At 44.0% G+C, this 23,936-nt stretch overlaps 1 protein-coding gene across 1 annotated transcript in view; it reads right to left on the reverse strand.

The window, feature by feature from the left end:
* Positions 1-23,936, reverse strand: part of kif25 (kinesin family member 25) — a 100,679-nt gene that overhangs the window by 55,991 nt on the left and 20,752 nt on the right. The window contains exons 3-7 of the mRNA XM_041206817.1: positions 23,680-23,856; positions 13,209-13,323; positions 6,511-6,642; positions 5,649-5,758; positions 4,767-4,826 (exon numbers count right to left, since the gene is read on the reverse strand). Coding sequence (XP_041062751.1) covers positions 4,767-4,826; positions 5,649-5,758; positions 6,511-6,642; positions 13,209-13,323; positions 23,680-23,856 — 594 coding nt within the window. The remainder of the gene's footprint in view (positions 1-4,766; positions 4,827-5,648; positions 5,759-6,510; positions 6,643-13,208; positions 13,324-23,679; positions 23,857-23,936) is intronic.

Raw genomic sequence — 23,936 nt, forward strand, 5'->3', positions numbered from 1 at the left:
TCACACTGAGGATACCCTCCATCATGTTGTGTGGTACTACCACCATGCTAAATGGGATAGGTTTCAAACAGGTCTAGCAACCCAAGACTGGGCATCCATGAGGTGCAGTGGGCCATCAGCAGCAGCAGAATTGCACTTAACCACAATCTGTAACCTCATAGCGTGGCACATCCCCCACTCTACCATTACCACCAAGCCAGGGGATCAACCCTGGTTCAAGGAGGGCATGCCAGGCCTAAAAGAGGTGTCAATCTGGTGAAGCTATAACACAGGACTACTTGTGTGCCAAATAGCTTAAGCGGCAAGTGATAGATAGAGCTATGTGATCCCACAACCAACGGATCAGATTTAAGCTCTGCAGTCCTGCCACATCCAGTCGTGAGTGGTGGTGGATAATTAAACACTGGAGGAGGAGGCTCCACAAATATCCCCATCCTCAATGGTGGGGGAGCCCAGCACAGCAGTGCAAAAGATAAGGCTGAAGCATTCGCAACAATCTTCAGCCAGAAGTGCTGAGTGGGTGATCCATCTCGGCCTCCTCCAGAGGTCCCCAGCATCATAGATGCCAATCTTCAGCTAATTTGATTCACTCCACGTGGTATCAAGAAACAGCACTGGATACTGCAAAGGCTATGGGCCCTGACAATATTCCGGCAATAGTGCTGAAGACTTGTGCTCCAGAACTTGCCGCGTGCCTAGGCAAGCTGTTCCAGTACAACTACAACATTGGCATCTACCCGGCTATGTGGAAAATTGCCGAAGTGTGTGCTGGACACAAAAAACAGAACAAATCCAACCCCGTCAATTACCGCCCCATCAGTCTACTCTCGATCATCAGTAATGTAATGGAAGAGGTCATCAACAGTGCTTTCAAGCAGGGCTTGTTTGGGTTCCGCCAGGTCCACTCAGCTCCTGACCTCATTACAGCCTTGGTTCAAACATGGACAAAAGAGCTGAACTCTTGAGGTGAGGTGAGATTGACTGCCCTTGACATCAAGGCAGCACTTGACAGAGGGTGGCACCAAGGAGCCCTAGCAAAACTGGAGTCAATGGGAAAGAAGGGGAAAACTCTCCACTGGTTGGAGTCATACCTAGCACAAAGGAAGATGGTTGTGGTTATTGGAGGTCAGTCCAATTTCTTAGGACATCACTGCAGGAGTTCCTCAGGGTAGTGTCCTTGGCCCAAACATCTTCAGCTGCTTCATCAATGACCATCTCCAACAAGAGAGAATCCAACCACCGCCCCTTAATGTTCAATGGCATTACCATCACTGAATCTCCCACTATCAACATGCTGGGGGTCACCATTGACCAAAAACTGAACTGGACTGGCCATATAAATATTGTCACTACAAGAGCAGGTCGGGGCTAGGAATCCTGCGACGAGTAACTCACCTCCTGATTCTCCAATGCCTGTCCACCATTTACAAGGCACAAGTCAGGAGTGTGATGGAATACTCTCCACTTGTCTGGATGAGCACAGCTCCCATAACACTCAAGAAGCTTGACACGTTCCAGGACAAAGCAGCCCATTTGATTGGCACCACATCCACAAACATTCACTCCCTCCACCATCAACGCACAGTAGCAGCAGTGTGTACTATCTACAAGATGCACTGCAGGAATTCACCAAGGCTCCTTCAACAGCACCTTCCAAACCCACGACCACTACATCTAGAAGGACAAGGGCAGTGGACAGATGGGAATGCCGCCACCTGGATGTTCCCCTCCAAGTCACATACCATCCTGACTTGGAAATATATCGTTGTTCCTTCACTGTCGCTGGTTCAGAATCCTGGAACTCCCATCCTAACAGCACTGTGGGTGTACCTACACCACATGGACTGCAGTGCTTCAAGAAGGCAGCTCACCACCACCTTCTCAGGACAACTAGGGATGGGCAATAAATGCTAGCCCAATCAGCGAAGCCTACATCCCGTGAATGAATAAAAAAAACACAATTTGCACATCCTATTTGTCAAAGGTTAAAAACCTGCCAAAAGATGCAGGTGTGCTTAATGGAGTATACGAGGCCTTTAGAAGAGGTTAGTGAGAAGTGTGAAATCTGTAGGAAAAAAGTATTGGAGGACTCCATCGTATCCTATTGTAAGTCATTCATCAGCACATGGCTTTAACAAGATAGTTGCTATGGATCTGAACCTTTGGGAGAAAGACAGAAATATTTTCATTCCACATTTGTAGGCTGGCAACCAAAATTAGTCTTTCTACAATACTACTTAGTAAGTCAGTGAATCTGAAGTGTTATAAAAGACAAAATCATAGAGAAATGAATAGGGACTGGAATTGGAGAACCAGCTAAATTTCTGACTGATAATGAAGGAAAATTTGTCAATAATGAGTTCAAAAATGGTGTGAAAGCATGAACATCATGATCATGAATACCACAGCAGTATTTTCAATTATGTGCAATTTTTTGCATATTTGAATGCTTTTACATGCAAGGAGGCAGACTTTCATCAAGGCTAAGGTCTCAAATGTAATTCAGAGAGCATTGAGGCATCATATAAGACCATGTGACATGGAGTTTATTTTAGGAGATTTAGTTTATTCTAAAAGAGAGGGCTCTAGGAAATGAATAGACCCTGATAAGGTAATAGGTTGTGATGCCCAGACGGCACTTATCAGTTAGGCCAGAATTTTCTAGCCTTTGTGGAGAGGCTGGGAGACATGAGGGCTGGCAAAGGGGAGGTGAAGGCATCAGGAAGTGAGCCTAAAACCTTCCCGCTGGCATTTTTCCTCTCTGCTTTCTATCATCTGAAGCTATCACTGTAATTTTCCAAATTTAACATTCTTTTTCCCTAAACTTTAATCTAGAAGTTTGAAGTTTGTTAGTATTATAAATGGTGACAAATTTTAAAAATTTTTCCAGCTGGTCAAGAGCATCTTTTCCTGACGCATAACGCGATGATAATGCATACCTACCAGAAATGTTGCGTTTCAATGATATTCTTCCTACTTCTTAGGCACAAATGATCATCTCTTGTTTTCATTAATTCCTACAGTGCTGACTGTGCACCCACTTATTTGGCATTGGTGAACATATTTCAGAAGTCGTTGTTCAAGATATGGGTGCTGAGCTTTTCTTCCATGTCCAGGTGCCTTGGCTTGCTTGCCTTGGGGCTAGTTTGCCCTTAGACCTCTACGAAACTCAAATGTTTACTCCATTAACATCGAATTCCCACGTTCGAAAGCTGTTGTTATTTTGTCTGCCATGTTAAGGGTTAAAATTTTTGACTCAAAAATTAGTACAAAGGGTCCCACTTTATACAACGTGGCCCACCATAGGAAATAACTCTGTTAACAAAAGCAACCAATTAGCTCGCAAACTAGGGTGGGGCGGGCCCTTTAGCTTAGTTGGGTTTGCTCACTAATTTTAACAATAAAGGGTCATTTTGACCACAGTATTGCAAACATCAAGGTGCATATTATCTATGGTGATAAGGGAAATTTGACTCTTCATTCATGAAAATCGAAGCGAATTTTATATTTGGAAAATTATGATAATACTTGTCTAACACTGATGTGAATGATAAAGTTTTGTTATCAAGAGATAACAATATTGTGACTGAGTAAACTGCAGATCCACTGACTTTCCAAAAATAATTGCCTTATCATGCTCCTTATCAAATTTTATTGGTGAATTTTTCATGGAATGTTTATGCAAAAGCATAGGTTTTATTTTTGTTCATGGGATGCGGGCATCACTGCCTAGGCCAGCACTTATTGCTTATCCCTAATTTCCCTTGTTCAGAGGGCATTTAAGAGTCAACCACATTGCTGTAGGTCTGGAGTCACATGTAGGCCAGACCAGTTAAGGGCAGCAGATTTCCTTCCCTAAAGGGCATTAATGAACCAGATGGGTTTTTGTTCCAATCGGCATTAGACTTTTAATTCCAGATTTTTATTGAATTCAAATTTCACCATCTGCCATGGTGGGATTCAAACCTGGATCCCCAGAGCATTACCCTGGGTCTCTGGAATACTAATTCAGTGACAATATCACTATACCACCACCTCCCAGTTTCTCACTAGCGAATACATCATTGCTTATAAAATAGCTTACACCAGCTATTTTACATGGAATTACAGCTCTCTGATTTCAATGCATTGTTGTCACCAAATCTAAAGCAAATGGTACTTTGATATTCCTTAACCTTGCATCTATTGTCACTGCCTAGTAAAGATAACATTTTAAACGAACTTTTCCCACATACTGTTGAAGTGCAAGCACTATCTAGTACAGCACAGTTAAAAGAATCCATGACTAACACAATCATCGCAGGACTGAAACTCCTTGAGGCCAGTATAATTTGTTCATATACATCATTAACTCCATCCCTTCTCTTGAATTATCTTCATTGTGTGTAATTTTGAGGACCCTGTCTCTCCATTTTGGGAAGTTCACTGTATAGTGAAGCACCCATCACTTGACCCTTGGGAATTCTTGGGATTCATTAACCTATTATTGCTGTTCCAATGCTGTTTTCTACTGTAATAGTCACGTTTGCTTAAAGGTGCTTTCATCCTCATTCTACCTATTGTTACTCTTTCTACTATATTGGCTCCTGTATCTAGTATCCTTGGGGAATTGTCACTGTGTGATTCTTAGATAGGAGCTTTGTATATCCCTATAGCAGTCTACCTCCATTGCAATTTCTAGAGAGGGAGGATCAGAAGAGGCATGCGAGATAGATATTTGCACATCAGGCAATCTAGTGTAAAAACTCTTACACCATGGAACTTACTTATGGAACTTTGCAATGTCTTGCAGCCTGATGCATACATCACTTTCACAATAGGGACATCTGTCAAAGGCGGTTGAGGTAATTTTTATGCTCCTAGGTCCTTTCAAGTAACAGCAAAAATTAGGTATAACATCTCCAAACTTGCAGTATAGGGTTGTTTGAATCAAAGCTGTGTGATTTGTCGATCTCACTGAACTCATCAATTTCCCATGGGAAACAGGTATCAAGAGGAAAGAACCCTGTATTTTTAGTGGTAACTGGATTTTTTAAAGCATTAATGGTGGAAAATGTGTTCATACAAACTCTATTTGAATACTGACTATTGCTACTAGTCCAGCTTCCCATCAAACCTTGCTTGTGTACAGAACTTAAATGTGCTTGTGAGATACTAGCAGAGCTTACAGATAAAAGGTTTTTGGAAACATGCTGCAAAGGACCAGATAACAGTTAATAACAAGATATGGCCAGGGCAAGGCCAATGTGTCCATAATTAGATCCTGTTTTATTGGTTATAACTATAGGGCTAGTCGTTAGTAGTTGTTGGTGCTCTTGGGACAGTCAGAGATAGCACAGTGAACTGAAGAAAATTGAGTCCAATCACTTTGAAGTATGCAGGTAACTAGGTTGTATTAGTTGCTTGCCATTTGATACAATACTTAAAACTGTTTTCATTCATTACTTTAATGATTGTTTTTTAAAAACCACTTGAAGCAGAATCATGTGGAAGTTATTGCTGAAGGACTAAGAACCCTTTATTATGACACTAATGAGAGGAAGTCTGCTTTTAGGCCCATTTCCCCAATGCTACCCTCTTTGATTGCAGAGGTAAATAGACATAAACCTCAATTATTAAATTCTGCATTATTGAGACATGGACATTACTGGGAAGTCTGGCATTTGTTGTCCTTCTCAGATTCCCCTGAGGTCTGGTGGCCTTTTTCTTGAACTGATGCAGTCATGCTTTGTAGCAGTTTGACATAACTGATGGCTTGCTTAGCCAAAGCACAGGGCAATTAACAGTCAGCCAAGTTGGTGTGCGACTGAAAACACATATAAGCAAGACTGGTTTCTTCCCTAAAGGGCATTAATGAACACTTGGGCTTTATGACAATCCAAAAGCTTCATGCTAACTTTTAATTTCCATGTTTTAAATTGAATTCAAATTTTCCAACTGTCTTGGTAGAACTGAACTCATGTTAATTCAAATTATTAATCTCAGCCTCTGGATTTCTAATCCAGTGTCATAACCACTATACTACCATAATCCCCATAATATCCAATTTCCCAGACAAATAAACTATTGCAACACTCCCCTAAGCTTCATGCCAACAGCCTAAATACTAAAGCTTGTCTTGTTCTATCACATCCTAAATTAAATCACAATATCTTAGTTTGCCAGCATAACCAAATTTTAATTACCCTACTTTTCCAGTTTAAAAATAAAAGTGCTTTTTGTCAGATGGAAACAGTCATTGTGAAGGGCATGTAGACCATTGCCAGTAATCATTTTTAAACTTGAAGTTTGTTTTTATATGCTCACGTTTTTTAAAGCTATGGAAAATACTGTGTTATGCTCTAATATTTCACCCTTGTGACAGTATATGGAGTGCTTCTTCTACTTTGCAACCATGTGTTCCTTCCAACCAGTTCCTTATTAGGAGGGGATATAAGGTGAGTGGCTGCTCTCTGTTTCTAGGGATTGCCCTGCAACAGCAGGTCGCACTGTACTGATGCAAGTGCTTACCTGGAACTGTATCCAGTTTGGCACATTTGCAGTCATTTGAGTTGAACTGTTGAGGGTAATAGATATGGCATTCATTAGCTGTGCCACCTCATGCCATTTCTCAAATACTGGGCACTCTGCCTGGCCAGAAACCTGTGTGGAATTAAAACAGCTAATATGGCAGGCCACTCTAGTGTCTTGTGCTGCAATGTATTCTCATGCGAAAGGAAGTGAATGACTAAGTGAGTCAGTAAGAAAATAAAGATGAAACAAGCGATAAGTTTTGGGGGAAGTCTCCAATTCCTACGGCTTTGGAACTCTTTCCTCATAAAAAGTCAAAATTTGTAGGTTAGTAATCCTCCCTCACATCAGGATGCACTGCATCTTGTCATGTGGAGATTTTTTTCTGTAAGTAGGTCAAAAAGGGATGTATGTTGGAAAGAGCAATCTGAGATAGAATGTGTTCCATTCAACTGCCTAAAATAGCAGCCATGTGTGACTGTGAACATTGAGCATTCAGGTGTTATGTTTAGCAGAACCTTTGGTGCTTGCTTGTTGCCACATTAAAATTACCTCTGGGTGAAATTATTGTCATGGTAATGCCTTTAATGAAATAGAACATCCTAAGGTGCTTCACAGCAGCATTATATAGCAAAGTTTGACACCAAATTGCATAAGGTGAAATTAGGGCCAATGGCCAAAAGCTTTTTTTATTCATTTGTGAGATATAAGAATCATTGGCAAGTCCAGCAGTCATTGCCCGTCCATAATTGCCCTTGAGAAGATGATGGTGGAGAACCACTGCAGTCCATGTGATGTAGGTACATTCACAGCACTGTCAAGGAGGGAGTTCCAGGATTTTAACCCTGGAAAACACTGAAGGAGCAACAATATTGTTCCAAGTCAAGATGATATGTGACTTGGAGGGGTACTTTCAGATGATGATGTTCTCATACGTCTGCTGCCTTCGTTCTTCTAAGTGGTCGAAGTCGTGGTTTGGAAGTTGCTGTTGAAGGAGCTTTGACGTGTTCCTGCAGTGCTTCTTGCAGATGATGTACACAGCTGCTACTGTGCATCAGAATGGGGGTGAACGTTTAAGGTGGTGGATGGAGTGCTGATCAAGTAGGTTGCTTTGTCTTGGATGGTGTCGACCTTCTGTAGCTCGAGCTTAGTCAACAGTTAGGTTTTAAGGAGCATCATAAAGAAGAAAAGAGAGACAGAGAAGTGGAGAGGTTTAGAGAAGGTATTCCGGAACTTAAAACCGAGGTAGCTGAAGGCCTGGCCAACAACGGTGGACCAACTGAAATCAGGAATGCTCGAGAGGCCAAATTAGATATCCGAGAGGGCTGTGGTGCTGGAAGAGATTAAAGAGAAAAGAAAGGGCAAAGCCATGGAGGGATTTGAAAACAAGGGTGAAAGTTTTAAAATTGAGTAGTCATCAGCTACAGAATAAATGAATTATGGCAGCTCCCAGGATATCTTGTGCAGACACACATGATAAACTACTGGTAGTCACAAATGATCTGAACATTAAGGGAAAGGATTCCCTTACAAATGATGAACACTCCAGATTGATCTGAGGGCACCTTATATTGCCACACAAGCACAGTCACCAACTTCCTGTAGATTTTAACTGCAGGAAGTTGATGACTGGACCAAATACGGCACATTTGGCCCAACCAGCCCATGTTGGTGTTTATGCTCCATTCAAGCCTTCTTCCATTTTTCCTCACCTAAATCTATAATCACAACCCTCTATTCCTTTCTCGCTCACATGCTTGTCTAGTCTCCCCTTAAATGTATCTAATACTATTTGTTTCAACCATTCCCTGTGGTAGCAAGTTCGACATTTTCACCATTCTTTAGGTAATTGCTACTCCTGCTGTTGTTGCTGCTGTTAGCGTGGCTTCTGCTGTTGCAGTTGATGTTGTGGCTTCTGCTATTTTAGCCGTTGGTGTGATTTCTATTTTTGTAGCTGTTCGTGTGGGTTCTGCTTTTGTAGCTACTCATATGGCTTCCAGTGCTCCCGTTGCTGGTGTGGCTGCTCCTGCTGCCCCTGATCAAAGATCCATATAGCTGTGCAAGTTGCTCCCATGCTGCAGTGAAGGCCCCTGATCAGAGATCCATATAGCTGTGCAAGTTGCTCCCATGCTACAGTGAAGACTCATTCTGAGAGTCTAATTTTGCTGGTCAAAGTGAGTAAAAACCAAGGTAGGTGAAATGACTTCAAAAAAAGTTAGAAATCACCTTCAAAGCAGCAAAATTAGACTCTCAGAATGAGTCTTGTGTATACAAGTCTTTCACAGAGGCTGCCCATAAGATTTGCAATTGATAAAAACAGAAAAACTGCGGATGCTGGAAATCCAAAACAAAAACAGAATTACCTGGAAAAACTCAGCAGGTCTGGCAGCATCGGCGGAGAAGAAAAGAGTTGACGTTTCGAGTCCTCATGACCCTTCAACAGAACTGGTTGAAGGGTCATGAGGACTCGAAACGTCAACTCTTTTCTTCTCCGCCGATGCTGCCAGACCTGCTGAGATTTGCAATTGCACTGTTTATAGTATTTTCAGTACATTAATTTCATTGAACAACTTGCCTTGTTGACCCTGGGGAGTTCCACACAACTTGGAAAACCCTTAGATTGGCTGTTAAAGCCACAATTCTGGGTTAAATCCTCAGCTAATTGTAAATTTAAATATTGCTATTACTAACCTGACACTGCCTGCAAACTGCCTGGGTTAAACCCAGAAGTAGGTGGAATCTCGTCAGGATACTGACCATTGCCACTCTTCAGTGCATTACTTCCCCTATCTGCACCTGAACCTGTCGCATTTGACAGTTAAAATTATACCCAAAGAATCTAAAACAGCCTAAATTGAGACTCCAAGGGCAGAATCATCCCAGATTTGGGGTAGCGGGCAGGAAAAAGGACATTTTACTCACCAGCTGCAATGGCGGGTTTTCATGCCATATTCTCCCATTCCCAGCGCGCCCACCTCATTAATAATGCATTCCCAGAAAACATGCCGGATCGCTGGTGGGGCGGCCTCTGATTCGCCCACCTCTCCGTCAACTAAAGCCTTCAGTAATCCAGATGCCATATTTAAAGGACGCTCCTGCACAGAGCTAGAACTCTCTAAATAATCGGAAGTTGTTGCAAAGTCATGACTGTCCAAGGGAGGAAACATGCCACCCCCAAATTTAGCGACGCCTCCTTTGCATGCCTACTGGATGCAGGGGAGGCCCGCTGTGAAGTCCTCTACCCCCGCTCTGGGTGAAGACCGACAAGCAAGGTGACAAATCCAGCATAGGAGGTGGTGGCAGCAGTGGTCAACACCTTGCAAAAGAGGACAGCCACCCAGTGCTGAAAGAGGATGAATGAGCTCCTCCGTTCTGCCAGTGTAAGTCATTCTTCTCATCACCCTCAACTCTCACACTCACAAACCCATCACACAGCCACAGGGATCTCAGTCACTGCCAGTTCAAGGGACATCACTATTTATTCTCACTCACAGACCTTCATCTGCTCTGCGGATCGTGTCATCATGGCAACACTCACCACACACACATGCCAGGCATCCTTCTCACCTGGCCTGACAGGCATCCTGCTTACACACTCTCCATCTGTCTTTGCAGGACAAGTTGGCACACAACAAAAGGGAGAAGTCGCAGACAGGAGGAGGAATGCCTGACATCAAGGTCCTCACAGATTTTGAAAATAGTCATCCAGCTGGCCCGCAATAATCTGGACCATTCCTGTGCTGACAGTGAGGTCAGCAGTGCTCAACCAATTGAGGATCCAATAGTGCAACATCCATCAGACAACCATTCTGTGAGTGAGTTCCCTTGTTCCATAGTTCCCTGCCATACACAAACTGTCTCTCCTTGCTTTCGCAGGCACATCAGGGAAGCAGACGTGGGGGTCCACAAGCCAGGTCCTTGACTCAAGTCCCGACACCCTGAAAGAAGACTCTGATGACACCCTCATTGAAGACCTGTCACAGTACTCACCCACATCGTCTCCCAGCACAGACACACACCTCGGTAGGACCTAGTTCTAGAGTAGCCTCGGGGTCAAAATCTGGTGAGCACACCTTTGAGATGTGGCTGGTCCCCCATCTCATCAACATCTGTGACCATTGACAGTATGGTCAGGAAGGGTTCAGCTCACGAAGAATGCAATAGGATCAGGAGAAGTTACATTTTCCCCTCTGCATCTTTATGATATGACCCTGATCGCAGAATTCAAGCGAGCTGCCTTCAGCCAGACAGAAGTCAGACATTCACAGAAGCTATTTGAAGATCTATGGATTGTCTTCACTGCATGTCGTCATCATCCTCCTAGAATCTAGCGACTTTTAGGGCCTCCACTGTCTCTCCATGACATGAGCCTGAGCACTGAGGGTATGTAATCAGTCACACAGGAGTCAAACTGTTATGTGCTGTGTGTCTTGTTTAGCTTGCCATACTTTGTAAGCCTGTGCATTATGGGATCGCAGAATCCATTTTGTTTTGTTAGTTCATTTGCAGAAGTAAAATAAACGAAAACACAATGTTCAACCACCCCCATGCCTATGTAAGTATTGATGAATCTTTAAAAAAGTATTGGCACTACCTGTATTAAAACATAACACAGATGCAAGGTGAGGTTATCAGGCCTGTCCTCACTGTATCTTGTCATCATCTTCCATGAATCTTGCCGCTATGAGGGTCTCCTGAGCACGACTGCCTCATCTGGCCAGTGCGATGGCCTCATCGCTAGCATTCTCCCCTTCAAAGTTCTCCTCATCGGAGGATATGTGCAGCTCCGCCATCTCCTCCTAGGCCAGGTCCTGCCCCTGTTGCAATACCAAATTGCGGAGCATGCAGCAAGCAACGATGATGCGCGACACCCTCGGTGGACTGTATTGCAGTTCTCCACCAGACCTATCGAGGCATCGAAACCTCATTTTCACAATGTCTATTGTTTGCTCCGCCAAAGTCCGGGTCGCAGCACGAGCCTCAGTGTAGTGTCATTCTGTGGCACCCTGAGGCTGCCGTATCAGTGTCATCACGTTCTCTGTGGGTAGCCCTTTCCCCAAGGAGCCAACCCTGCAGCCTCTCCGGAGCTTGGGAGACGTCAGGGATCTGTGACCTGCTAAGGATGTAAAAGGCGTGGAAGCTCCCTGGGAATCGGGTGCAGACCTGTAGGATGTGTTTGTGGAGGTCGCACGCCAGCTGAACATTCAGCAGGTGGAAGCCCTTGCAGTTGATTGCTTGTTGTCATGGAGATCTAAGTGCTACATGAGTGCAGCCAATCACACGCTGCACCTGTGGGAAACCAGAGATCACTGCAAATCCCAGCGCACTTGCATCCTGGCTTTCCCGGTTCCAGGCGAAAAGCACAAAGTTCTGTGCCTTCACAAAGGTGGCATCTGTGACTTCCGGGATACACTTGTGTGTGGAGTCTTGTGAGATCCCACACAGGTCACCTGTGGAGCCCTGGAAGGTGCCACTGGCGTAAATATTGAGCGCCATGGTCACTTTCACAGCCACAGGTAGTGGATGCCCTCCATGTCCCCGTGGCACCAAATCCTGCAGTAGGTGACATATGTGACCGACCAGTTCGCTAGACTTCGTTGACACTAGTTCTCGCTTATCTGCAGGAATGACAAGCTCCATCTATAGACCCTGGGTCCAGCGAGGCACCTAAGAGTGATGGCTCGCTGTGGATCTTCAGCTGTGTGCAAAGCAGGCCTTGCTGCCCCTTCATCTTAAGGGAGATGCTCCTCCCTTTTCCGAGCCAGGTGCCTCCACTGCTCTCTTCCTCTTCTCTGGTCCTGTAAGCCATAAGGAATATCGCTAAATCACTAGGCTCCATGATCCTGATGTTCTCCTGCAGGTTCAAGGGGGAGACACATGGGTTAGCATGGGTGTACTAAGAACGTCTCTTGGTTAAGTCTGAAGGCCCCTTCACGCATGGAGAGTGCTGGCCACCACTTGGATGGCCAGTGTATAGTGCTATCCGAAACTCCATTCACCTCCACCCTATTCCGCTTGACTGACTGGCAGCAGCTTCAGCCATTGGACTGCATGCTGTGCTGTCATCTCAAGCATAGACATTCTCCTAACTTGCACTGCAAGGCTGTGCTGTTAGCTTGAACCATAATGGATACTGGTCTAACCTTAATAAAGACATTACAAGGGGCTCTGAGCACTTCCTCCAGTGACTGTAGAATGGCCACCTTTCGCAAGGGGATTGGACAATTTGCCCAGTTGGCCCATTGCTCTGCTGGCCCCTAAAACGCACATTAATTTGTAGTCTGTGCCCGAGGGGTGAAAGGTTCTGAAGCATTTGGTGGCACATTCATGCTTTTGAGTTGATTGAGTGGGCAGAAAAGCTTCAGAGGCCCGATTCCAAGCATGTTAATGGTGCTGCAGCTGAATGGTCCCGGCTGCGGAAGAAGCTCACTTTTGACAAGCTTTTCCAAATGCATGGCCACTGCCCTTGCCCACCCTCCCCCCCAGCATGCGCTTGGTATTTCCTTCAGTCTGTGCTGCCTTGCTCCCCACTCTCTGCCCCCGGTCTGACCTGCGTTGGAGCCCTTGACCTGGTGTGGCACTGAAAACGAGCTGGGAAAAAGCTGCTAGCCTTGTATCCCCTGCGAATGCATGGTGCCCCTTCCATGATGTCCTATGGGCAATGCTCACGAGTACTGCACAAAATTGTGTGCACTCACCTCCGAGTTCCCACTGAAGTCCAGCTCGCCAGGTGCACGCCTCTTAAAGGCCATTGTGAAGCATATCATTCTGAAGTCACGCTGGTGTGGTTGGTAAATTTGACGTGGGGGGATGCTTCCGGTGAGCAGGGCTCATAATTAGATGCGAATGTATTAAAATGACATTCCCGATGTGTGGCGGCGGGAAACATGGCCCGCTATTGACAGGTAGAGCACACGATCGCAAACTGGTTTCACGACAGCATTAAACTGAATTTTGGCCTTCTTGCCATATTGTACCCCCTGCCCGTCATGACATCCGATGCCAACAGGGCCAGAAGATTCCAGCCCAGAGTAAATCAAATGAAAAGAACTGAAGAGCTAAAGTTGTTAGTTTGATAGATGTTCAGTGTTAAACCAATATAAATAAAAATTGTAATGAGTATCAGCACAGTAGTTAATCCTGTGCCTCTGAGCACAGTGCAAGGCTGAGGTATAACAACATGACTTTGGTAGCTCTTGGTGGCTCACTGAGCCAGGCAGCAAAGACATTGGCCAGGCAGATGATGAGTCACAGCAGGTGTTCCTGATGGGAAGATGAGCAGCCAAGAAGAAATCGAACACAAATTTGATCTACCTAAGAGCAGGCTTAAGGTAGGGAGTCTCTGATTTCAGGCACCAGATTTTGTTGGCAGCTCAACTAGCCAATCCCAAATACAGAGCGGGAAGGGCCGAGACCAAATCATTTAGCTTCATGTACACCTAAACAAGGCTCAACCTACACAAATCTGAATCTAGAAACATCCACAAATGGAGTAAATACTTACTCTTAAGACTAGAATCAGTGAGTTCAGTTAAACCCGGCCTAGATAAATAAAGTGAGCCGTATGGCTTCCTTGGATTGAATTCTCTGAATTGCCCTCAGCTATAGCTGAAGCACATTAAAGCTTACTAGAAATAAATAATTTAAATACTCTGTTGACTTTTTAATCTAAGCTTGAATCCCTGGTATCACTAATTCACGTAAGAACTGTGCAAACATAATGTTGATCACAAACTCACTACTAATTGAATATCCATTTTAAAATTAATGTGTAACATAACAATACCAAAGACGGAGTCAAACACAGATGCTGTAACAATAGTAACAATACCCATTTATGCCAACACACTAATATTCTTATACAATAAAGCATCAACCTCACACAATGCTTGGTTAGGCCAGTTTGCTGAAGGCCTGAGGTGACGGGGAGGCAGGCAAATCAAAGGCCACCCCACCAACGGCCCGGCATATTCCTCAGGAATGAATTATTAATGAGGTGGGACACACTGGGAATGGGACAATAAGGCGTGAAAAGCTGTCATTGCGGCTGGTGGGTAAAACATCCTTTTTCCTGCCCGCTACTGCACTTAGTGCAAATCTGGGACAATTCTGTCCTTCGAAAATCATAACACAATCAGGCATAGTTAACATGGTTTTATGAAAGGGAAACCATGCTTGACAAATTTATTAGTGTTCTTTGAGGATGTAACAAGCAGGGTGGATAAAGGGAAACAGTAGAGGTGGATTTCTAAAATCAATAAGGTGCCACATCAAAGATACTAGACAAGGTAAGAGCATATAGAATTGGGGGTGATATATTAGTATGGATAGAGGACTGGCTAACAAACAGGAAGTAGAGAGTCGGAAAAAATGGGTCATTTTCAGGATAGCGAACTGTAACTAATGGAGTGCCAAAGGGATCATTGCTAGGGCCTCAACTATTTACAAGCTATATTAGTGACTTGGATGAAGGGACCAACTATTTGTGGCCAAATTTGCTGATGATATGAAGATAGGTAGGAAAGCAAGTTATGAGGAGGATGGAAAGGGTCTATAAAGGGATACAGAGACGTTAAAAGAGTCGGCAAACATTTGGCAGATGGGAGTATAATGTGGGAAAATGTGAGGTTTTCCACTTTGGCAGGAAGAATAGAAAAACATAATGTTATTTAAATGGAGAGAGACTGCAGAATGCTTTGGTACAGAGGGACCTGGGTGTCCTTGTACATGAATGGCAAAAGTTAGCATGTAGGTACAGCAAGTAGTTGGGAAGGCAAATGGAATGTTGGCCTTCACTGCAGAGGGGATGGAGTATAAAAGTTGGGAAGTCTTGCTACAACTGTACAGGCATTGATGAGACCACATCTAGAATACTGTGTACAGTTTTGGTCACCTTACTTAAGGAGGGACATACTTGCATTGGATACAGTTCAGAGAAGGTTCACTAGGCTGATTCCTGGGATGAAGTGTTTGTTTTAAAGGGAAAGGTTGAGCAGGTAAGGTCCTGTATTCACTGAAGATTAAAAGAATGAGAGGTGATATTATTGAAACATAAAACATTCTAAGGCGGCTTGACAGGGTAGATGCCGAGAGGGTGTTTTACCTCATGGAGGAATTTAGAACTAGGGGCCACAGTTTCAAAATAAAGGGTCTTACATTTAAGATGGAGATGAAGAGAAGATTTGGCCGGAATTTTTTGGCCCCATTGGCGTCGGGCGTCATGGTGGGCCAGTGGGGGGACAATACAGTGAGAAGGCCAAATATCAGTTGTGAAACCAGTTTGCGATTGCCCACTCCACCCGTCAATGGCAGGCTGCATTTCCCACCACCGCAAGTCAGGAACCCAACTTCAATACTTCAGCATCTCATTATAAGCCCTGCTCGCTGGAATCATTCCCCCACGCTTGATCATCCGGGCACATCTGTGTGCTTCACAACTGAACATAAGCAACATGCACCTGGCAAGTTGCACTTTGCTCAGGACTTCTAGGTTTGTTTGTCTACCTTGCTTCAGGCAGCACTCATGGTCATCAGCACCAGATTTTGCAGGCAGCATCACATCACTTTTAGGGGGGCTCACAGGCAGGTCTCTACCTATCAGTCCAGCCCTAAGGCTCTTCAATGGCTGCAGAACTGGAGCTTGCTTGGTGAAGGGGGAGAAGTGGCCTCAGGCAAGGGAAGAGGCTGCAGGATGAGGGCTGTATTGGGGAAGTGGGGTATCCCAGGGTATGTGTGGGGGCACATGTTGATCTGTGGAAGTGGTCTCAAGATAGTAAGGGCTGAGGAGGCAATCTCCAGAGGAACTGCGGCCAGGTAACGATGTGAGGATGTGTTTGAGAGAGCGAGTGGTAATGTCCTTTCAGCTAGCAATGAGTGAGATGCCAGTGAATGTGTGATGGGCTTGTGAGCGTGTAAATTTAGAGTGATAAGATGGTTGTCTTACCCTGGCAGCACAGATGAGATCATTCATCCGTTTTCTGCACTGCATGGCTGACCTCTTGTGTGACCACCTATGCCACTGCATCCCAAGCCAGAGTGGTGAGATTAATGGGCCTCAAAGTGGGGGTGGATGACATCGTGGCGGGCCTCCACAGCATCCAGAAGGCATCCCAGGGATGTGTCACTGAATCAAGGACCTGCACTCTTCTTAGCTTTTGGGGCCATGTCTTCACTGAAGCAATCTTGGGCTGCAAGTATTGAGAAGTATGCCTGAGGCCACAGTTTAAATATGGCGCCCTGTGTGAAAAAGCAGCAAGGTAACGCCATGGTGAGCAAATCGGAGGCCACCCACCAGCGATATGGCATGTATCCTCTGGCTGCATAATTAATGAGGCAGGAATGGGATGATACTGTGCAAAAACTCGCCATTGCGGCCAGCAGATAAAGCAACTTTTTTCCCGTCCTCTACCGCACTTTTTGTGAATCTGAGATGATTCTGCCCTACATCTCTCAGACAGTAGTTCATATTTAGAATTCTCTTCCCCAGTGAGCAGTGGGGCTGGGTCATTGAATATATTCACAGAATTACAGAATCATAATGGCGCAGGAGACCTTTTGGCCCATCATGTCTGCATCAGTAAGGTTGAGTTAGACAGATTTTTGACAAGTGAGTCAAGGGTTATGGGGGGCAAGAAATTGGAGTTAAGGCCAGTGTGGTGGGGTGGGGGGGGGGGGTGATTCCGGAGTGCAGGGCTTATAATAAGATGGTAAAGTATTGAAATTAGGTTCCCAATGTGCAGCAAAGGGAAATGCGGCCCGTCATTGATGGCATAGAAGGTTCAAGGGGCCAAATGGCCTACGCCTGCTCCTCTTTCTTATGATCTTATGTTTTTATACCTAATAATATGGGACCAACAGATGAAATATTTGGGTGCTGTGGATTTCTGTGTTACATGGATTATTACATTCTAACTAAAATGTGCTATTTTAATGTTGCCTCTTTTAATAATACTTTCATATAAATTTGATTTATATCTTTCAGCCGAAGTATATGACATTTGCTATCAATCAGAAGTGAATGGTGAAACTCCAATGCGTACAATAAATGTAAAAAAAAAGTTCATTGTTCACCTGTGGCCTGTTATCCCAGAATATTTTGTGTATAAGATTGATCATGTTTTAGTTCATAGAGAGTAGGGGCTTATCTATGAAAGTGAATATTTATATTTGACAAGAGCATAAAGGACTCTGAAGCAAGTTTGGATCATAACAGGGATCGCTTGCGAAACAGGGTGAAATATTTCATGATGCCATTGATGACAAAATTGTATTTTAAAATAAGTCATGTCATTCAGAATGACAAAAAAAATGTTTCACATCATATAGGCTTGTTATGGTTAGTGAATAGAATCTTGTGAACAATTGAGCAGTTTCCCAGACAAATATCAGCATGGCTCAGTTGAGAGTGCTCTTTACTTTCAGTCAGAAAGTTTACCATTTAAATACAATTTAAGGCCAGATTTTTGTCCCTGGGTCATGGTCGCTGAGACGGGAGATTTCCCGACTCAGTGAAACCAACATTTTAAAATGTCCACCTGGAGGTCGGATTTTTGGTCTGGGTGGGAATAGGTTATAAAACGAGTTGGGTGGGCAACCCCAGAACAAATCCACAGGCTGTCGGGTGTGGAGGTCGGCTGGACACAAGGCCTCTCTCTGTGCTCCGGCAGTGTGTTGAAATAAATAAAAAAGAATGATAAAACAAAATCATCCTTCCAGTCCTCACAGCCCCCATGCACTCCCTATGCCCCATCCATGCCAACCTATGTCAACCCATGACCCCCACCCACCCCATGGCCAGCACGGCCCTATGCAGTTCCTTGACAACTTTAACACTTAATCGATAGCTTTGACAGATTTGACACTTCCTGGATAGCTTTGACAGATTTGACAGGTGGACAGCTCCTTAACAGTTCAATAACGGGCATGTGAGGAGAGTGAGACAGAGACCGAGTGAATAACAAATTAGATTAGTTAGCTTAGCCACTCACCCTCTTGACTTGGAAATATATCGCCATTCCTTCATTGTTGCTAGGTCAAAATCCTGGAACTCCCTCCCTAACAGCACTGTGGGTGTACCTACACCACATGGACTGCAGTGGTTCAAGAAGGAAGCTCACCACCATCTTCTCAAGGACAATTAGGGATAAGCAATAAATCCTGGCCTAGCCAGCGATGCCCACATCCCATGAATGAATAAAAAAAAGGTTCACATGGGAATTTGGTGCATGGAGGAAAGAGATGTGATATACATAGGAATTATTATAGGTTAATTGAGAAAGTAACTAAATTAATCTAATTAAACAATATAAGAGAATCTATAAAGCAGCAGGAGTTCAGAGAGAGAGAGCCCATAAAGCAATGGAGAGAGAGAGTTGGGAGTTTACAGACAAAATCTATAAGTGTCATCACAGGAGTCCTGTAAGCTGAGTGGTTGGTAAATATAGGTCTTTCCAGACTCAAGGGAGATGATTGGAAAGTTATTATATTATATCATACTGTAGTAAACAACTTATATAAATTTTGAGGTATGCCAGTGCAGCTCAGCATGTGGAATGCGCATCCTGCGGGATGTGGGAAGTCATACAAATACAAGGTGCCCTCGATAACAACATCTGCAGGAAGTGTCACCAGCTGCAGAAAGTTGTGCTCCAGGCTGTGGAACTCGAGCAGTGGCTGGAGTCACTATGGTGCATCTGTAAGGCTGGGGATTACGGGGATAGCACGTTTAGAGAGATGGTCACACGTAGCTAAGAAGTATACAGACAGAGAAGGAATAGGTGACCACCAGAGTATCTAAGGTAGTGCAGGAATCGCCTGAGACTATCTCACTCTCTAAACGTTTTTCCATTTTGGACACTGTTAAGCGAGATGGCTCCTCAGAGGACTGCAGCAAGAGTCAGGTTTGTGGCACTACAGGTGGCTCAGCTGCACAGAAGAGGAGGAGGAAGAGTGGAAGTCCTATAGTGGTAGGGGATTCCATAGTTAGGAGAGCAGGCAGGCATTTCTGGAACCAAAGATGTGACTCCAGGGTGATATGTTGCCTCCTTGGTGCCAGGGTCAAGGACGTCACAGAACAGTTGCGGACATTCTTTTGGGGGAAGGTGAACAGCCAAAGGTCCACGCTGGGACCAATGACATAGGTAGAAAAAGAGAAGAGGTCCTGAAAATAGATTTTAGGGAGTTAGGAAGGGAATTAAAAAGCAGGACCTCAAGAGCAGTAAACTCAGGATTACTCCCAGAGACACAAGCTAATGAGCATAAGATTAGAAAGATTGAGCAGTTCAACACATGACTGGAGAAATGGAATAAGAGGGAGGGCTTTAGATTTCTGAGGCACTGGAATCAGTTCTGGGTAAGTAGGATCTGTACAAGAAGGACAGGTTACACCTTAACAGGACTGGGAGTAATGTCCTTGCTGGAAGATTTGCTAGTGGTCGGTGAGGGTTTAAACCAGATTGGCAGCAGGATGGGAACCCGAGGGGAAATTCAGAGTGGAGAGGAGGGCAACTGGCAGTGGGAAGTAAGAAGTATTAGCTGATAAGGAGGATATATGTCAGGATAGACAGAATACTTGGAAAGTTTGATAGAATTAGAGTAGGCAATAGCAGTTTGTTAGATGCCATCAGAGGGGGAAAGTAAAAAAGCCTAAATCATGGCTAACATGCATGTATGTGAATGCATGGAGTATGGTGAATAAGGTTGGTGAAGTGCAGGCACTGGCTGACAAATAGAATTATGAAATTATTGCTGCAGCAGAGCCCTGGCTCAAAGAAGGGCAGGACTAGGCATTAAATATTCCTGGGTACAACTTGTTTTGGAGAGACAGGAAAGGAAGAAAAGTTGGGGGGGAGGGAGGAAGAGTGGCAGTATTGATTAAAAATGGTATTACGATGCTGGAGAGAGAGGATGTTCCAGAGGAGTCAAGGACAGAATCGCTCTGGATAGAGTTAAGGAATGAAAATGGTGCAATAACATTGATTGGTGTAGTATATAGATTGCCAACCAGTGGATCAGGTATAGAGAAATAAATCTGCAAAGAAATTACTGTGAGGTGCAAGAGTTATAGAATAATTATAATGGTGGACTTCAATTATCCAAATATAGACTGGGACAGGAATAGTGCAAAGGGACATAGGGGCGAGAGTTCAAGATAATTTTCTGCAGCAATATGTCTCTGGTCCAAAGAGAGGGAAGGCACTGTTGGACCTGGTTTTGGGGAATGAGTTGGCCCAAGTGGATCAAATATCAGTAGAAGAGCATTTAGGGGACAGTGACCATTGTACCATAAAGTTTAGGTTGGCTTTGGAAAAGGGCAAGGAACAATCCAGAACAGGATAATTAATTGGGGGAAAGCCAACTTCAATGGGATGAGAATGCATCTGAATCGTATGAGTTGCAATCAAATGTTGGCAGAAAGGACAGTGGGGCTGAAGAAAAAGTATTGTAGGCAATGTCAAGGTATATTCTCCTGAAGGGGAAAGGTAGGACAAATAAATTCAGAGCACTCTGGATGATGGGAGAGAGACAGAGGTAAAGATGAAAAGGAGGAAGTGCGCATATGACAGATGTCAGGCAGAAAATACAATGGAGAATCAGGCTGAATATAGAAGGACCTGAGGGGAAATGAAAATATTAATAAAAAAAGCAAGGAGAGAGCATGAAAAGAGAATAAAATCTCAATGTCTTCTATAAGCATATAAATAACAAAAGGGTGATAAAAGGAAGAGTAGGGTCGATTAGGGATAAAATAGGGGACTTGAACATGGAGACAGGAGAAATAGCAGAGGTATTAAACAAGTACTTTGCATCTGTCTTTACAAAGGAAGAAGATGCTACCAAGGCTGAGGTGAGAGAGAAGGTAACTGGTACACTAGAATAATTTACAATTGAGAAGGAGGAGGTTTTAGAAAGGCTATCTTTACTTAAAATTGATGAAGTACCAGGACCTGATGGGATGCATCCAAGAGTAGAGGGAAGTGAGAGTGGAAATTGCAGAGGCAGTAGTGATTATCTTCCAGTCTTCCTTAGATACAGGGGTGGTGCCAGAGCACTGGAGAATTGTGAATGTTACATCCTTGTTCAAAAAGGGGTGCAAGAATAAAGCCAGCAACTACTGCCCAGTCAGTTTGATCTCAGCAGTAGGGAAACTTCTGGAAACTAGAGTTTGGGACAAAATCAATAGTCACTTAGACAAGTACAGGATTATTAAGGAAAGCCAGCATGGATTCATTAAAGGAAAATCATGTTTAACTAACTTGCTGGAGTTTTTTGAGGAGGTAATAGAGAAGGTTGATAAGGGCAATGCTGTTGATGTGGTGTATCTGGATTTTCAAAAGGTGTTTGATGCAGTGCTACACAACAGACTTGTGAGCAAAATTCTAGCTCATGGAATAAAAGGGAGAATAGGCACTTGGATAAGAAATTGGCTGAGTGACAGGAAACAAAGAGTAATAGTTAAAGGACGTTTTTCAGGTTGGAGGAATGTTTGTAGTAGAGTGCACCAGGGGTCAGCGTTGGGACTCTTGCTCTCCCTGATTATATTAATGGCCGAGACTGTGTTGTTCAGGGCATGATTTCAAAATTTGCTGAAGATACGAAGATTGGAAATGTTGTCAACTGTGACGAGGATAGTCTTGAACTGCAAAAGGACATAGACATGTTGGTGAATTGGGCAAACAAATGGCAGATAAGTTCAATGCAGAGAAGTGTGAGGTGATACATTTTCACAGAAAGAACATGGAGAGGCAGTATAAAATAAAGGGAGAAACTCTAAAGGAGGTGCAGGAACAGAGGGTCTTTGGTGTATATGTTCATAGGTCATTGAAGATGGCAGGGCATATTGAGAAAGCAGTTAATAAAGCATATGGTATCCTAGGTTTTATTAACAGAGGCATTGAGTACAAGAGCAAGGAGGTCATGCTGAACTTGTATAAGACACTAGTTAGGCCTCATCTGAAGTACTGCATCCAGTTCTGGGTGCCATACTTGAGGAGGGATGTGAAGGCAGAGTACAGAGGAGATTCACAAGAATGATTCCAGGGATGAAGAACTGTAGCTATGAGGATATTTGGAGAGGTTGGGACTGTTTTCCTTGTGGAAAAGAAGGCTGACGGGAGACTTGATAGAAGTATTCAAGATTCTGAGGGGTATGGAGACGGTAAATAGTGAGAAACTGTTCCCACTCAAGGGAGCATCAAGAAATAGAGGGCAAAGATTCAAAATAATTGGCAAAAAGAGTAAAAGTGATGTGAGGAAAATTTTTTTCAGCCAGAAGGTGGTTGGAGCCTGGAATGAAAGTCCTGAGAGGGTGGTGGAGGCAGGTTCGATCGAGGTATTCAAAAGGAAATTGGATTGCTAGCTGAAAAGGAAGAATGTACACGGGGTTACAGGGATGGCAGGGGAGTGGGACTAGGTAAAATTCTCCCTCAGAGAGCCAATGCAGACTCCATGGACTGGATAGCCTCCTTCTGCACTGTAAAGATTCTGTGATTCCTTGACAGCTGGACAGTTCTTAGACAGCTGGACAGCTCTTTTACAGCTTGACAGTTTCAACGAGTTTGTGCGTAGGAAGTGCACAGTCCCAAAGAGTGCCTTACCTATCCCAAAGATGTCCCAGGACCCAATCCAAAGGGGTGCCTTACCTCTCCAAAGGGGTACCCTGGGTATGCATAAGAATCCACCAAGTTCAGATCTCACCTTACCTGTTCTAATCTGCACACTCCGGATTTCACACTCCTGTCCTTCCAAAATCCCACGTCAGTGGAGGAATCTGGTGATTTAAATAGCCAGCTGCCTCCATGAATCGCACTTGCCAGAATCTTGGCTTGACTCCAGTTTCCCTCCCCCTCCCCCCCACCCCACCCCCGCCTTGCCAGAAGATGGAAAATGCCGGGTTCGGGGGTGGAACTTAGAATTTTCAGCCACTTCCAGGATTTATGAAACGACGGAGAGACTGTCTGTCATGGCAAAAATCCAGGCCTACGAATAGAGGATACAATCTTAGCTGCATTACTGGATCACTTCAGATAAAATGTCTCCTCCTTTGATATCACAGCAGTTTTCATCCATTATATGGTATAATGTATTGTCCTGATCAGTTGTTCATTATCAATTCTTTACACCAAAAAAAAGTAAAAATAAAAAACAATAATCTGAAATAAATGTACTTACTCATAAGTTAACGAAGGAACATCGCTGGCACCAGTAATGGTAGTCACAACATCTCGTTTTACACCTAAAACAGTTCCATCGTTATCTTTTGCCAGCAGGTCAATTAATTCATTATTGTACACTTCCACTATAGACACTTTGACAGAATGTGTTTCCAATGGTTTATTTGACATCAGTCTGTAAAGATAGCAAAAGCCTTTCATTTACAAAATTCTTCCTATGTCTTAAAGTCACCGAAGTAAACATGCATTAAGTAT

This window comes from Carcharodon carcharias, chromosome 2 (assembly GCF_017639515.1).
Source record: "Carcharodon carcharias isolate sCarCar2 chromosome 2, sCarCar2.pri, whole genome shotgun sequence".
NCBI lineage: Eukaryota > Metazoa > Chordata > Chondrichthyes > Lamniformes > Lamnidae > Carcharodon > Carcharodon carcharias.